Source organism: Diceros bicornis, chromosome 32 (assembly GCF_020826845.1).
Source record: "Diceros bicornis minor isolate mBicDic1 chromosome 32, mDicBic1.mat.cur, whole genome shotgun sequence".
Classification (NCBI taxonomy): Eukaryota; Metazoa; Chordata; class Mammalia; order Perissodactyla; family Rhinocerotidae; genus Diceros; species Diceros bicornis.
Window position 1 is genome coordinate 11,801,271 of NC_080771.1, and position 15,258 is coordinate 11,816,528.

The 15,258-nt window shown below is 38.7% G+C and overlaps 1 protein-coding gene across 7 annotated transcripts in view; it reads right to left on the bottom strand.

The window, feature by feature from the left end:
- Positions 1 to 15,258, bottom strand: part of CNOT1 (CCR4-NOT transcription complex subunit 1) — a 101,159-nt gene that overhangs the window by 1,181 nt on the left and 84,720 nt on the right. For 4 of the 7 annotated variants that reach the window (XM_058527937.1, XM_058527932.1, XM_058527933.1 and 1 more), the window contains 14 exons: positions 14,430 to 14,621; positions 13,469 to 13,611; positions 12,412 to 12,520; positions 12,142 to 12,311; positions 11,245 to 11,497; positions 8,775 to 9,023; positions 7,617 to 7,780; positions 7,298 to 7,415; positions 6,033 to 6,134; positions 4,955 to 5,128; positions 3,700 to 3,849; positions 2,826 to 3,006; positions 1,570 to 1,702; positions 30 to 164 (listed from right to left, as the gene is read on the bottom strand). In XM_058527937.1, coding sequence (XP_058383920.1) covers positions 30 to 164; positions 1,570 to 1,702; positions 2,826 to 3,006; positions 3,700 to 3,849; positions 4,955 to 5,128; positions 6,033 to 6,134; positions 7,298 to 7,415; positions 7,617 to 7,780; positions 8,775 to 9,023; positions 11,245 to 11,497; positions 12,142 to 12,311; positions 12,412 to 12,520; positions 13,469 to 13,611; positions 14,430 to 14,621 — 2,273 coding nt within the window. The remainder of the gene's footprint in view (positions 1 to 29; positions 165 to 1,569; positions 1,703 to 2,825; positions 3,007 to 3,699; positions 3,850 to 4,954; positions 5,129 to 6,032; positions 6,135 to 7,297; positions 7,416 to 7,616; positions 7,781 to 8,774; positions 9,024 to 11,244; positions 11,498 to 12,141; positions 12,312 to 12,411; positions 12,521 to 13,468; positions 13,612 to 14,429; positions 14,622 to 15,258) is intronic. The other 3 variants (XM_058527935.1, XM_058527936.1, XM_058527934.1) reach the window with 1 other exon arrangement.

Sequence of the window (15,258 nt, forward strand, 5' to 3'; positions counted from 1 at the left end):
CAGACAATTAAAAAGTCCTTTTAACTCACTTTTCAATTTCTGGGGCACAATGTACAAACTCGTGGTTCCAGAACTTAAACGCTGGATTTTTAATCAGCTCAATGAAGGTAATAAGAAGACCCCAAGGATGTGGCCTATTTACAATCAACCGTTCCAAGAGAACCCTGGAGAAGGAGAAAAAGAGTCAATCCATAGAGAAACATACAAATTCATGACTACTACTCCACTACCTTGCTTTCTAACTCTTCTCCCTGATTACTAAACTACATGCAGAAGTTGTTAGCTTTACTAAACACAAGTAGATCAATCTCTATACTCTATAGCATGGTTAATGCAAGCGGATTCTGGGATTAGAACACCTGGGTTTGAATCCTGCCTCTTCCAATTACTGAGCCTAGAAGACTAAGTTAAAGGAAGGATGATAATATCAGAAAGTAATCACTTAAAGAATGCACACTCACTGACTACTAGTACATGTGTAAACTGGTGTAATTTTTTTTTTTTTTTTGTGAGGAAGATCAGCCCTGAGCTAACATCCATGCCAACCCTCCTCTTTTTTGCTAAGGAAGACTGGCCCTAAGCTAACATCTGTGCTATCTTCCTCCACTTTTATATGGGATGCTGCCACAGCATGGCCTGACAAGCGATGTGTCAGTGTGCACCCAGGATCCAAACCCGGCTGGCCAGCAGTGGAGCCCAGTGGAGCGCGCACTTAACCGCTAAGCCATGGGGCCGACCCCGGTGTAATTTTTCTGAATGGCAGTATTGGCTTAAATATTCATATCATTTGGCCTAATCAATTGTACTTCTAAATTTACCCTAAGGAAATAAGCATAAGAAAAAAGATAAGTACAAGGAAGTTCATTACAGCTTTATATATAATCACAAAATAGGACATTATCATCTAACATCCAATAAAATACCAATTTGTGGTATATAAATCTAAGGAATACCATATCTAATACCCAGAAACAATATTAGGTGAAGGGGCAAGTTTAAAAAGTCTTGTCCAGTTTTTCATTTTAAAGTATGTACTATCTCTGTCACTAGAATCTACCCACTTCCCAGTCTCCAATGCTGTATATAGTCTTAAGCAATCTGCAAGAGATTCCTAACTATTGTTAGGAAAACACAAGTATGATGATCCTGTTATTTGTCCTGCTTAAAACCTTTCAAACCCAGAGGTAATGAAAAGTCCAAGCTCTTTAATAGGTCTGTGTGATTCAGGATTCTAATTAAAACTGCCACCACCACCTGAGAGAAACTCCTGACTTTCAAAATGTTGGTGCCTTTTGTTGAAAACTAGTTTTTATTTCAGCAATGATTATGATTTGTGATTCTCTACTTTTGAGTTTTTGTGTCCATCAGATTAATTTTTAGGAGGGCAAGAACCATGTCCATTTTGTTCACAACTATATCCCACATTTAACACATGTAAAAGATGTTTTAAATAGACATGTAAAAGATGCTCAATGAACCCTGAACGCATAGAAAAAACACTCACAGTATGCAAAATAAAGGGAAAGAGGCATCATTCAGAAACGTCTGAAAAAGAAAATTCTTTCTTACCTTGTGATCTGTTCTTGGATAGCTTCAGTGTTGGCCTCTGCAAAAAGGTACAGCATGGTGCAGCTGAAGTAGTGAGTGTGGCTATTTGGGTACCGCAGCTGATTTGCAATTGCATTCAAGAAGAGATACCGACCTAGAAATTAAAGAAAACTCAGCTTGGTGAGGAGTTGGCTCTGAATGGTCAACATGAGAAGACAAATCATTCTGACTGGCTAGGGTTTGGAGTTCTGATATAAGCTTTCAAATTATTCTTTGGTTTCAACCAGTGGTTTTCAGATCCCCAGAGAGTTTTCATTACTGTGGGGTTTTTTTTTAATAATTTTATTTATTTTTCCCCCAAAGCCTCAGTAGATAGTTGTATGTCATAGCTGCACATCCTTCTAGTTGCTGTATGTGGGACGCGGCCTCAGCATGGCCGGAGAAGCGGTGCGTCGGTGTGTGCCCGGGATCCGAACCCGGGCCACCAGTAGCAGAGCGCACACTTAACCGCTAAGCCACAGGGCCGGCCCTCTGTGGGTTTTATTTCAGTATTTTAAAAAGGATTTTAAAATATTAATTTAAAAATAATAGACCTACTGCATATTAATAGAACATTATTAAGTGTTTTCCAAAAAGACTTCATGGAGTTTGTTACTGTTTTTTACATTTCACAGATCTCTTTAGTGTTGCTTAATAGAAGACAGCTGGATTCTCATTTCTGCCTCTGTGTTCAATCTGTTTCAATATTATATTTCATGTAGCCTCTGGAAAACTCCACTGTACACTTGTGACAAATGAGTGTGGAAAAAAAGCAAATGTCTTATTATGAAAATAGTTTTGACCTCACACAGTGCTTCGTTTTTTTTTTTTTTGGTGAGGCAGATCAGCCCTGAGCTAACATCCGTGCTAATCCTCTTTTTGCTGAGGAAGACAGGCTCTGAGCTAACATCTATTGCCAATCCTCCTTTTTTCTTCCCCAGAGCCCCAGTAGATAGTTATATGTCATAGCTGCACATCCTTCTAGTTGCTGTATGTGGGACGCGGCCTCAGCATGGCCGGAGAAGCGGTGCGTCGGTGTGTGCCCGGGATCCGATACAGTGCTTCTAAAAGGGTCTTAGGGACACCCCCAAGGGTTCCCAGACCACATTTTGAGATCTGCTAGACCATAAACATATTGACAGAACATTCTTCCTCTACTGTGGCTTAAAGTATTTTTATGACCAGACTAGCAAAAAGTGCAGAGAACTTGACTGTGAGAACTGGCTAGCTTCACTCACCTTCAGTGTCCAAGTCCACAGCCAGGTTCTGGAATATGTCCATGTGAGCCGAGTGGGTGATCGTGCTCATTGAAGGCGTGCTGCCCTTGTTGTGGATGTGTGCAATGGCCTGAGTCCCTACATAGAGCACCAGTGCGTTGATGAGCTGGAGGTTGTAGCGATTACCAGGCTCATTGGATACCTAAATGAGCAGAACAGAAAGCTCCTGACTTACTCTCACACAGGACTGATCTAAGCACCAATATTTCTAAACCCTTTTTCTGCCTTCATAGAAAAGCTGAACTGCTCAACATTCTTTACAATGTACATTTTAGAAATTTGCTTGAGTTTTGTGAGGTTATTTTAACACCTACACAGCTGCCCAAGGGTACCTGTATCAACAACAGAAACATGACCTCCCTGGGGAAGGCGGCAAAGCTTTAACAAGTACCAGCACAAAAATAAAGTTTATAAAGTCAGAACATGCACTGTCTCAATTATAAAAAAGATTTGAAAAGGGGGAAAGTTGTGGTTCCTTGGTTTGGAAAGATAATACAACTTCAAGTCATTTTCTATACAGCAAATCAAACCAGAATCCATTTATTTAGAAAAATCTTGGAGTACTGAAGGGAACCACCAGGAGTCTATTCTTACAGAAAATCAGTCCACTCACTGGTCAGCTCTTCCAAGGCTATAGCTTTGTGTCACTGACAAGATGAACCAGTAAACGTATAATCCAGTTAATCTCATCTAAGCATTAGGAATGACAACATGTTTTAAAATCTTTAAATCAGGTTGAAAAGACTGAACTCCCAAACAGGCTATGCACAGAACTATGCATCGAAAGTGCTTTCTATGAAAGACACAGCTGTGAGTTTGAGCCAAACCAATTAACCTGTAGGTTGCTGCGCAGATCAGAGAGAAAAGTGACCGGTGATCGAGTTTTAAGATAGGAATCCAAATCCTTTTTGAACTGAGGTGGCATCACTCCAGTAAAATTGGTGAGAATCCGGGGTGCGATGTTAATTTCACTCAACATATCCACCTGCCAAAGAAATACAAGAATCACAACCAGAAGCATCTGTAGGAGTTAATAGCAAATGATATCTATGCTAGGATTGCTTTTCTAAAGTTGAAGAGTGGAGCTGCCACTTTTGGGGTTTTTTTGTGAGAAGACTAGCCCTGAGCTAACATCCGTTGCCAATCCTCCTCTCTTTGCTGAGGAAGACTGGCCCTGGGCTAACATTCGTGCCCATCTTCTTCTACTTTATATGGGATGCCGCCACAGCATGGCTTGACAAGCGGCGCCTCGGTCCCCGCCCAGGATCCAAACTTGGGAACCCCTGGCCGCTGAAGCAAAGTGCATGAATTTAACCACTACGCCACTGGGCTGGCCCCTAGAGCTCCCACTTTTTATTAATCTTTTATTAGAAGAATTTATATACAAAATGATAGAAATCTCTCATTCTATACTATATTATGTTTCTAGAATAAGGCAGGATAGGTAACTTTCGTGGAGAGGTCTAGTTTGCACCACTGTTTTTTTTTCCTGGACTTAGATTTCAAAGTAAGAGTACACAATGAGATTCTTCACACAGCCCTAGTATTTGAAAATACACCCCAGCAGAACAAGACAACATCATGCCTGCTACTTAAAAAAAAATGCAAGTGAAAGAAAAAAAAGAGTAGAAAATACATCAAAATCACAGTAACCATGATTTTAAGTGGTCCCTTCTCTCCTTTACTTCAACAATTTAAACAAAACACAAGTGCACACATAGACAACACCCGTGAAATATGGACATTACGAAGGTCTGTCTCTTCTGCAATTCTGTGCAACATGGGAGCTACCCGGCAAATGACTGCCCCAACACCTAGGTTGAGGGTCTGTAAATAAATATAGCTAAATTTAATATCAAAATTAACTGAAAACAGCAATTAGACAAATACTGTGAACCAATATTCTGCAGTTATATCACACCCTATCAGGCTTAATAACATGACTGCTTCCCCCCAAAGAGCACCCTTACCTAACAAATACTTTTGTGTGTGCATGTTGGGGAAACGGTCGTTAAACAGCCCACTTACCAGATAAAGGACTGAAATATTAAGACATAACTTTCTTTTCCTTGAACTGTTTGGAACTTTACCTTCAGATTAGGAGTGAATGGGTCCGGGAGCCTCATGTTTCTTGGGAAGGCACTCAGGATCAGATTTCTTAGCTGGATACAATTAGGTGGGATCACATCACAGAATCCATAATGGTAATCACAAAGGAACTCAGGGAAATCATGCAAAAGAACCAGCAGCACTCGTAAAGTGCCCTATTTTTTAAAAAAAAACAAGAAAAACATTGGCCGTTTCAAAATCTCTATGCTTACAACTACAAAGCACTGCAGAGTAAAATTAAAGACCTAACTAAATGGAAATATACAAGTTCAGGGATTCAAAGGCTCAATATTAAGATGTCTGTTCTCTCTAAACTGATCTATAAGAGTCAGTGCAATCTCAATCTAAATCCTAGCAAGCTTTTAGAAATGAAAGTGATTGCAAAGTTTTTATGGGGGGGGTGAGGGGTGGGGGTTTTGAGGAAGGAGGAGAAAATGAACCTCATCATACACAAAAATTAATTTGAGATAGATCAGACCTAAACGTAAAAGCCAGAATTATATAGATTCTTGGCAGGGGGTGGGGTGCACGCAGAACAGAATGCAACCTGAGATTGGCAAAGGTTTCTTACACAAGACACAAAAAACATTTAATGAAAGTAAACAACTGATAATTTCGACTACATTAAAAACTCCCATTCCTCAAAAAAAAACACCTTACTTTAAGAGAGCAAAAAGGCAAGCCACAAGAGAGATGTTTAAATATATATATCAACAAAGGGCTTAAATCCAGAATATAGGAAGAATTTCTATAAAAAATGAGAAAAATGTAGATAATCCAATAGAAACACGAGCATAAGACTGGAAGAGGAACATGAGAAAAGGAGATATCCAAATGGCTAACCTACAAATGAAAACTAAACTTGTAGTATCTACTCAAGTTGAATATACGAATACCCTATGTGCGGGGGCTGGTTATGCAAGTACGTTTGATTTTTGCACTTTCCTGAATATATGTTATACACTTCAAAAATTAGGTTGCATTTTCCCAGTTAAAAGTGTTTGAGTATTTTAAGTGTTAAGTTGTAATTATTTTAACTCATAACTCTGCATTAATTACCTTGTAGAGGATTTGCATAGGTTTGGTGAGTTCCACATTTCTAAGGAAAGGCGCTAAATATTTGAATAAATCAATCAGTAGCTGCGCATACATAGGCCATCCCTGAAAGAAAGAAACGTACATGAGTCATAATTATACTCAGCTGCTGTTCTGCCACCAAAAAAGTTACCCAAACAGCTACACTGTGACTTGATTACTGTCTTCTTCCTATTAATGTAACTAGAGAATACTGATTCTCTTAAACACTGACTAGCATTAAAAAGGAGTAAGTATAATTATGGAGATAGTGGGAAATGATATTTGAAACAAACAGGCTGCAGAAATTGCAGGATGTACAAGTCCTTATGCTTGTGGCAAAATTTAAAGAGGAGGAGGAGAGAACCTTGAGACAGAACGCAAAACACTTAGCCAACGGAGGAACTGACAACTAGGTCTGTTTTCTCAATCCTCTCTTTTAATTAAGTCCTGGGTCTCACCATCTCTTTTCCCACTCCCAACTCAACTTGTGGCAAGTAACCTCATCCAGTTTACAAGATGAATCTTCTATTTTTAGCCAAACTTGGCTTGCTCACCATTCCCCAATTATATCAATTATGTTCATTCTTGGGTAATTTTATTCAATATATTGTGTTCCCTCCTTCTAGAATGCACTTCTCCACCAAACAAAACTAACTCCATTTAAGGATTATTTCAGTTTTTTTGTCAAGCACATAGCAGTCACATTTTCTTCTGAGCTGAAGAGCCAATCAAGGGTATTTCCTATAGTATTTGTCATTTAATTGCAAAATAGAAGAGAAACTCGTCATGTTAACTATGTTTATTTGCAATTCTTTACTAGAATTTGCTCCTAATCTCTTCAAATACAGTAGACCAAAAGGTCTTCAACCTGGAGTGTGACAGTCTTTAATGTACAGTGAGAACCTGTGAAACTGGCAGGTTCCAGAGCTCCATTACCCAGAGTTTTATATAGATGTCTACAGACAGAGGTGCTCCAAGGTTTCAACTTAAAAAAAAAAATCCCTTAAGAGATTGACACAGGTAGCCCACAACAGCCTTGGAGAAGCAATACCCTAATCACTGAGAAATGGCTTTCAGGTGGAGGCAGTCAAGTACTTGTTAAGCCTCTCTCCATGACATGACTCTACATTAAAAAGAATTCCCAAACTTAGCTCGGAAAAAGTACAATTACTACTAAATGACTAAGAGTGCTAATAAGCCCCAGGTAGTTACAGTCTTCATCTGAAGGAGATAAACTGCAGCCACACCTTCTGCTGTGGTGTATGTGCCAGCATTCTTGCAATAAATATCCGATGGGAGATCAGTTCAAGCCAGGCATACACAAATCCAGGAGCTTTGGTAGGCCTCAAGATGTGAAATGTATTGCTGAAAAAAGGAAACCTTAGTCAGAAGCACAGTCCCACTTAAATATAGTGAACAACACATGAATATAAGCAAGCAGACAACACGCAAACTATGTTACAAATCAACATGCCTCAAATCCACAAGAGTTTTACTACTCGCATTTTACTACACTAAAACAGCAATCCTTAACAGGAAATCTCTATTTAATTCAACAATACTCACCAGAAAGCTGTAAGTGTCTGGAAATTAATGGTTTCCAATACATGCTCAGGTGCATTGAGTTCCAAGAGCAGCATAATAAAAATTCGATGGTAGGGAAGCTGCTGAAACTCACTCTGCCGAACATCATGATCCTGCAGGAGAACTCCCACTACTATACCAAGGACCTATAAAGCACACAGATTAGAGCTTGTAAATCGTGAAGAAAATTCACTTACCACTCTCCAGTCATGCTTTCTTTACCTTGCATTCTTAAACCCCACATTAAAGGAAACGATATATACCATTTGAATACAAAATTATATGCTGGAGCCAGAAAGGTCATACATAAACCAATGTATGTTTGGTTTGCACTTTTCTGTGTTTTCTTTGAATTTCAATACTCTTGGACCAGACATGTATACTCCTCACAAATGCCCACTGGTTTTTCAAAAGCTCTAGAAATCAACATGGCACATCATATTTTATCATGGTAAACACAATCTAACAATCTAATTTTTTTGGTTGACATGAAGTTGACAAGAGGCAAATGGTTTATACTTCCCTTGGTATTTAGTAGATGGGGGCCAGGGAAGCTGTTATGCTTCACAAATGTCTCATACAAAGAACTGTGCTGCACTCCACCTGATTTTTCCACTGAACAGTGAGGGATGTGATAACCCATCTCTAATTACTCAAGACCAAACTCGTAAGTTAATTTTTGCACTATTTTAATATTCAAATTTCCAGGAATTCCACTGTATAAATGTAAAGAAAACTACTTTGTTTCTTGTCAGAAAATCATGACAACTACAATGTCACTCATGGTATTTGACTTACCAATCTGTTTTCAGTGGACATGTCTAGTCATCCTACTCACAGTGATTCTGTGTATAGGGGCAAATCTCATACCACCTAAATATCTTCTGGTGTAGCCATTAGCAAACACTCACATACTGAAATACATTATGATTTTTTTTTTATTTGCTCTGTCAGTTACGGCAGCATACTCTTCTTCTAAACTTCAGTGATTATGTTTACATATTATCTATGAATTTAATTTCAGGACAGAAAGGGGGATGTTACAAAATGTTTTGGGGAAGGGGTTGGGCCCTGTAGGGTTGAGAACCACTGATGCAGACTTCAAGTGTACCAAGACTAAGACAAGCAAGGATTTCAGACCTTGTTCAGCAGATTAATCTTTGTGACAGTGTTGGTAGCCTCCCCTGAGTGCTTCACTAGCAGTGCAATGAGTCGGACAAAGGCATCCAGGTTGTGATAGCATTTGGCTCGAATCATGGTGGGATTAGCAGCAGGATTGTGCTGCTGCTCTGCCTGAGCACGGTAACTGATTTCAACACACATTTCAGTACACAGGCGAAAGAACCTTGTTATGAGGTCATCAGTCTTCAGGATTCCTTGCTGGTGCATCTACCAAGGGAACAAAAATATTAAAAAGACACAATGAGATAATACACATGAATATACTTTTAATTTTCATGTTTAAGAGACATTCTCTCATTTATTCCTATTGTCACATTTCTAATTCTTACTTTGTAAAAAAAAAAAAAAAAAGGTATCATGAAAATGACTTGTCCATTAAGTACCCATGATAGAATTCCTCCAGTTTTATGGAGAACAGAGAAGATGGAAATTGAGAAAGAGATAATAACATGGCAATTTTGAACAGCAACCCACAGCCAAGTAATTTAGAAAATTGACTACGCAAATTAAACCAACTTTTAGTAACCCACTAAGTCATATTAAGACATTGGCCAATGCATATTTTCCCCAAAGAGGAGAATAAATTACATATGTTTTACTTTCTCACAGATTTTAAGATAATTTCTTCCAACTGACTTTACCAATAACAAAGTTTTTGAAACTCCAACTAGCTGCACCAGAAAAATCAAATAATTTGTACAATAAGTAGGTACCAAAAGAAAATACCCACAGATCATACCCAGCTATTTTAATGTAAATTAAGTCATCTTAAAGTAAATTAAAGTGGAAAGGGCAAGTTTATTTAAAAGAAAGAATCAAGGACAAATTTTATGACATGATCTGGAAGTGAAGCAGAGCAGAAAAGTTACTTGGCTAGAACAAAAGAAGACAGTATCACAAGCGTTAAGGCTGCAGAGGGAGAAGGAGGTCAGTGCTCACTAAACAAAGAAACCAAACTCAGAGTGAAGACTTGACTGTTATGTCGGAAGTTTTAAAACAATTTAACTGTCTTTTGATAAGCAACAAAACAGCTAAATTGACAATAATATACCCTAGCCAAGACAGGCGGCCAGCAAAGGGACTTCTGTACATTGAAATCTGAAAAACTAACGGGGTGAGGAAGCAAGGACAGACTGCTATGATCAAGAGGAAACACAACGGGGAAAAAAGAATTCTCAAAAGGATACAAAGGGGAATAGATAAGTATAATTCATTATCTTTTTCAAATGGAAAGAAATGAGAGCAAATAAGCCAGCGGGAAGAGCTGAGACAGGTGCCACATCCATACCCATGAAATATCGATGATCACAGAAACCAAATGATTCCAAATTCTTCCATCCAAATCAGAAATCAAACTATAAACAGGCAGTAACAGCTTTTCAATAGGGTATTTTTATAATTCTGTGGATTCTTTTAGGGGAGAACTTAGTATGATCTACTAAGTAACATTCATCTTGAAAAGTAGATCCAATTTGTAACAACTTCTAAAATTCCAATCAGCTCATCTACATTCAATTGTGATTTATTTGCTAAGAGATCTAATTTGTAATCCTTTGGTGGCACACCTAAGCTTTGGTCTCAGTTTGAAGAAATATAACGGTTAATCTGCAGAAATAAGCAGATACCTCTCCCTAAACAAACAAAAGTTCTACTAAAGGAATTCTAAGGCCACTTCAGGAAAAGTACTACTCTTGTCAGCCGAGTAATATTAGGACACACTGACTACTGGGTCTCAATCCCTCACAGTGGCTGAAGGCAGCCAGTGATGATCAAAAACAGAATGCTAAATGGTACCATGGCTCTCTTACTACATTTTCTTCTGTTCATCCTGTTCACAAATATTCCTGCCAAACCTAGCTTTTAGCTACAGACTTGTTTCCTAACACTTTAATTCAAAGTCCAATTTAGATCAAATTGAATGAAAATAAATACTGGAAACTATTTCCCAAAAGAACATGTTTATCAGTTTTAGGCAGATAAGCTACTTAATTTAGAAAATACAATAAAAAGCTCTACCATTTAAATAATTAAGTTTTTTATTTTGTTGTGTTTTCTTATTTTATTTAAACATAGGCCATTATAAGAATTTTACTTATTTATTAGCCCATAATCCCATCACTGTTGATTATCAAGCTGGTAAAATTACTATATACCTCTGGCAAATTCATTCTTCATTATCCGACCCACCATACTTTGCAGCTGTGACAACTGAAATGCATTAAGTAGAACTAAACGGGACAGGGAATGGTGACTTTACTGCTTAGTGACCAATGATGAGGAAAGAAATAAACTTTATCAATTTAACAGAGTAATGATGATGACATTTTTGATTTACATGAGTATGGAGGTAACTGTCTGACCACAGGTACATAATACTGAGCTTTAATATTGGAGGCATCACACCCTACTTATGTTGAATAAAAAGCACCTTTCTTTCCAAAAGCTCTACCTGTCCAACAAACGCAGAGAAAGCTTTGGTACTGTCACGGCCAGCTGCTGCTGAATGGTAGAGATTCACCCATTCCCTCAGAAGATACTCTGCCTTCTCCCTCAGGCCTGGAGGATCATCATACTCTGAGGCTTGAGAGATCCCAGAATGCATCATAAAGTTAGGGCCTCCATGAGCACGATCAATCATTGCTTCATAGTTGGATCGCACTACTTCCATCAGCTGAGGCAATCTAGTACAATAAATCCAGAATGAAAATCAGTCTATTCATGCTTGTGATTTCACAGACATACAGTTGGACAACTTGCTTATTTAATAGAAACCACAAGAGTGATGATTCACTTAACCATTTCCATATTTAAACAAAACTATCCTTGGTCTCTTCATATGTGTTTCCTTATGAGCACAAAGTATGCAAATGGCTGACCTCAGTTAAGCCACATCTTGAGCCAAAAAATGGTGCCCACTGAAATGGAGCTGATGTTCATAGTCAACAGATATTTACTACGTGCCTTGCTTTCTTATTTACATTAATTCTCAACAGTTCTTTGAGATATTATTTCCATTTTACAAGAAACACGCTTAGGGAGGGTAAACCAACTTGCCTAAAATCAGAGATTTTAAGCGGCAGAGCCAGGGTTAACACAGGACCCTGACACTAAGTCTAGTACTGTATGTACTGCTCTACATAAAGAAGGGTTGGCGGTTAGTTAAGCTTTCATACTTCAACGGACAGCATTAGGCCTCACTAAAGCTTCCCATATGTTGTAGGTAAAGCAGTTATAACAGGTAATGTTAGTAAGTCTGCACATTCATTTCTAAAGCTCTTTCTTAGACTGCTGAATACAAAGGGATCTCAAAGCATTTCATCCTCACCCTTCCGGAGCATTCCCTCTGGAGTGAGCATTAATCCTCATGAGAGTTTCAATGGTGTGGAACAGATCTGCTTCAGTAACATGGGCAACACTCCTTTCATCCACCAGCAGGATTTTTACCAATTGCATAGCAAATGCCACGGCCATGTAGTTTAAACCATTCTCCATTGACTGGCAACACAGAAACCATGTGTTAAGAAAAAACAACACTCACGGCAAACACACTTCCCAATTACCAGAGTTCATTTTTCCTGTTCAATTTCTTCCATACCTGAGCTAGGTGAAGATCATACTGCTGCATATTAACCAAATGATTGCGAATTAGCAACTCCACCGCCTCCACATTATATTTATATTCATCCCGACATTCAATTAGGCACCTAGAAAAAAATCAGTATTTCTTTATTCATACAGGCTTAACAATACTGTTATCAGGTAAAATACAGATCCCTTCTTATTCAATGGTAATTTGTTCCAAATTAAGGATGCCTTGAACAGGGAAGCAACTCAAGTGCCCATCAACTGACGAATGGATAAAGAAGAAGTGGAATATATATACCAGGGAATACTACTCAGCCATAAAAAAAAAAAAAAAATTGGACCATGTGCACAACATGGATGGACCTTGAGGTTATTATGTTAAGCAAAGTAAGCCAGACAGACAAAGACAAACACCATATGATTTCACTCATATGCGGAAAATAAACACATGGATAAAGAGAGCAGATTAGCGGTTACCAGAGGAGAAGGAGGGAGGTACGAAACGGGTAAAAGGGGCACATATGTATGGTGATGGATAAAAACTAGACTATGGTGGTGAGCACAATGCAATCTACAAAGAAACTGACATATAACAATTTTACCTGAAATTACATAATGTTATAAACCAATATGACCTCAATAAAATAAAATAAAAAAAGGATGCCTTGAGAACCAACTGCAAATCATTACCAAGATCCAAAATAGCCAATAATAAAGTAGAACAGACAGCCCAGTGTTAAAACAAGCTTTGCTCTCAAAGCCTAGAAAACAAAGCATTCCATTTAAGACATTAAAATACTTACATATGAACACCACCGCAATGAAATCATTGAAACCTTTTAAAACCAATGACCTACAATTTATTCCCCAAAGCAAAGTATTGGTTTTCTGAATCCATCATGAGCACCAGATGGAGAAAGGACAACCATTCAACAATTCTCACTACTTAGAATTAGGAATTCCAAATGTCCCATTTACCTTCCAAAGGGAAGCCTCTGGACATAATCAGGGCCATGCATGTCAGAAGGCAGTCCAGTAAATATTACTCTTCTAAGATGGCTACTGACCTTGTGATCTGTTTGTTACACCATGGAGAACCATATGCCCTGCCATCCTGAAGAGCTTTTAGGACCAAGAGATGGCACTCCCTATAGCGCAGCAGTAGGTCAGCATCAGCACCACTTGTGGCATCTAGTAAGCCCTCTACCGCCTATGGAAGAAAAAAGTATTCAGAACCATGGAAAATATAGTACTCAGCCCAACTATCAAAGCCAGAAACCAATCCTTAATGCAAACTGCCAGATACCTTCTAAAGCCTTGAGTTAATCTCTCCACTCAACAAACTCCTTTTCACTTACCTAACACACACACATATGCTAACTTCCATCTAGTTTGCGCTCGCTCTGTGTTCTTCACTGTCGTAAAAGGCTCCATTGTCCCTACACAGCCAAAATCCAAGGCTCCCCACCCAGCCCACCCCATTACTCAAGTACTTGGATCAATCTGTCTCTCAAAATCTAAATGGCGGGGCCGGCCCGGTGGCGCAAGCGGTTAAGTGCGCGCGCTCCGCTGCGGCGGCCCGGGGTTCGCTGGTTCGGATCCCGGGCGCGCACCGACGCACTGCTTGGTAAGCCATGCTGTGGCGGCGTCCCATATAAAGTGGAGGAAGATAGGCACAGATGTTAGCCCAGGGCCATCTTCCTCAGCAAAAAAGGAGGAGGATTGGCGGATGTTAGCTCAGGGCTGATCTCCTCACAAAAAAAAAAAAAAAAAAAATCTAAATGGCTTTTAGTTTCTTAAATAATCACATTTCTAGAAAGTCTTATCTTAATGGCAAAAGAAAAGATTTCCCACTTTACCATTTGTAACTGCCACTACATTCTACTCTAGAGAATACTCTTATTACAAACAGCAACTTGCCTTACATTAATTTTTAAAATCTTAAGCATAACTTAGGAAGATGATGGTGCAGGTCACTGGATATTTACAAACTTAGTTTCTTCTAAAAGTAACAGTTTAAGAACTAACCTTTTGGAGCAATCCAAGAGCAGCTATAGCATCCCGAGAGTTTCGAGATAATACTACAACCTCCAAAAGACTTCTAAGAGCCTGAGCTTGAGGGTTCATGGCCAAAGTCGGTGGAATGGCATGTAGGTGCTGCTCCAGTTCTGTAATGCACTTATCATAAATCTGAGCTACATCATCCGTTGCCCAAGCTTGCTATTTTAGAGAATGAAACAACCAAAAAAGAGATAAGCAAAATTTTTAAAGCTTTTTCATTAGCACATAAAGCAACTGAAAAACATCTAATAATCTCTCTACAGCCTATGGAAGTAAGTAATCCACACCATGGAAAATACCGTACTCAGTCCAACTGTCAAAGCCTGATAGCATAGAATAAGAACACAGCATCATTTCTGTGATATTCCTATCAAAGATGCACTACTTGAATCTATTCATGAGAACATATCAGACAAACCTAAATCAGGCCATTCTACAAAACAACTGGTTTATAATCTGCAAAAGTATCAAGGTCATGAAACATGAACTAAGGAGCTGTACCAGAATGACCTGAGGGAAATTTAAAAAGTATGACAACTAAATGAAATGTGTGGTTCTGAAAATAGGTCTTTTTACTATAAAAAGACAATACTGGGACACTTATAAAACTTGAATGAGGTCTAAGGATTAGATGCTATTAACATATCAGTGTTAACTTCCTGATTTCAATGGTTGTACTATGGTCATATAGGAGAATGTCTTTGTAGGAAACACAGACCAAAGGTTCCAGAAGTGATGGGGACACATCAAGGTCAGCACCTTACGTTCAAAGGGTTCAGGGGGAAAATGTTTCCCT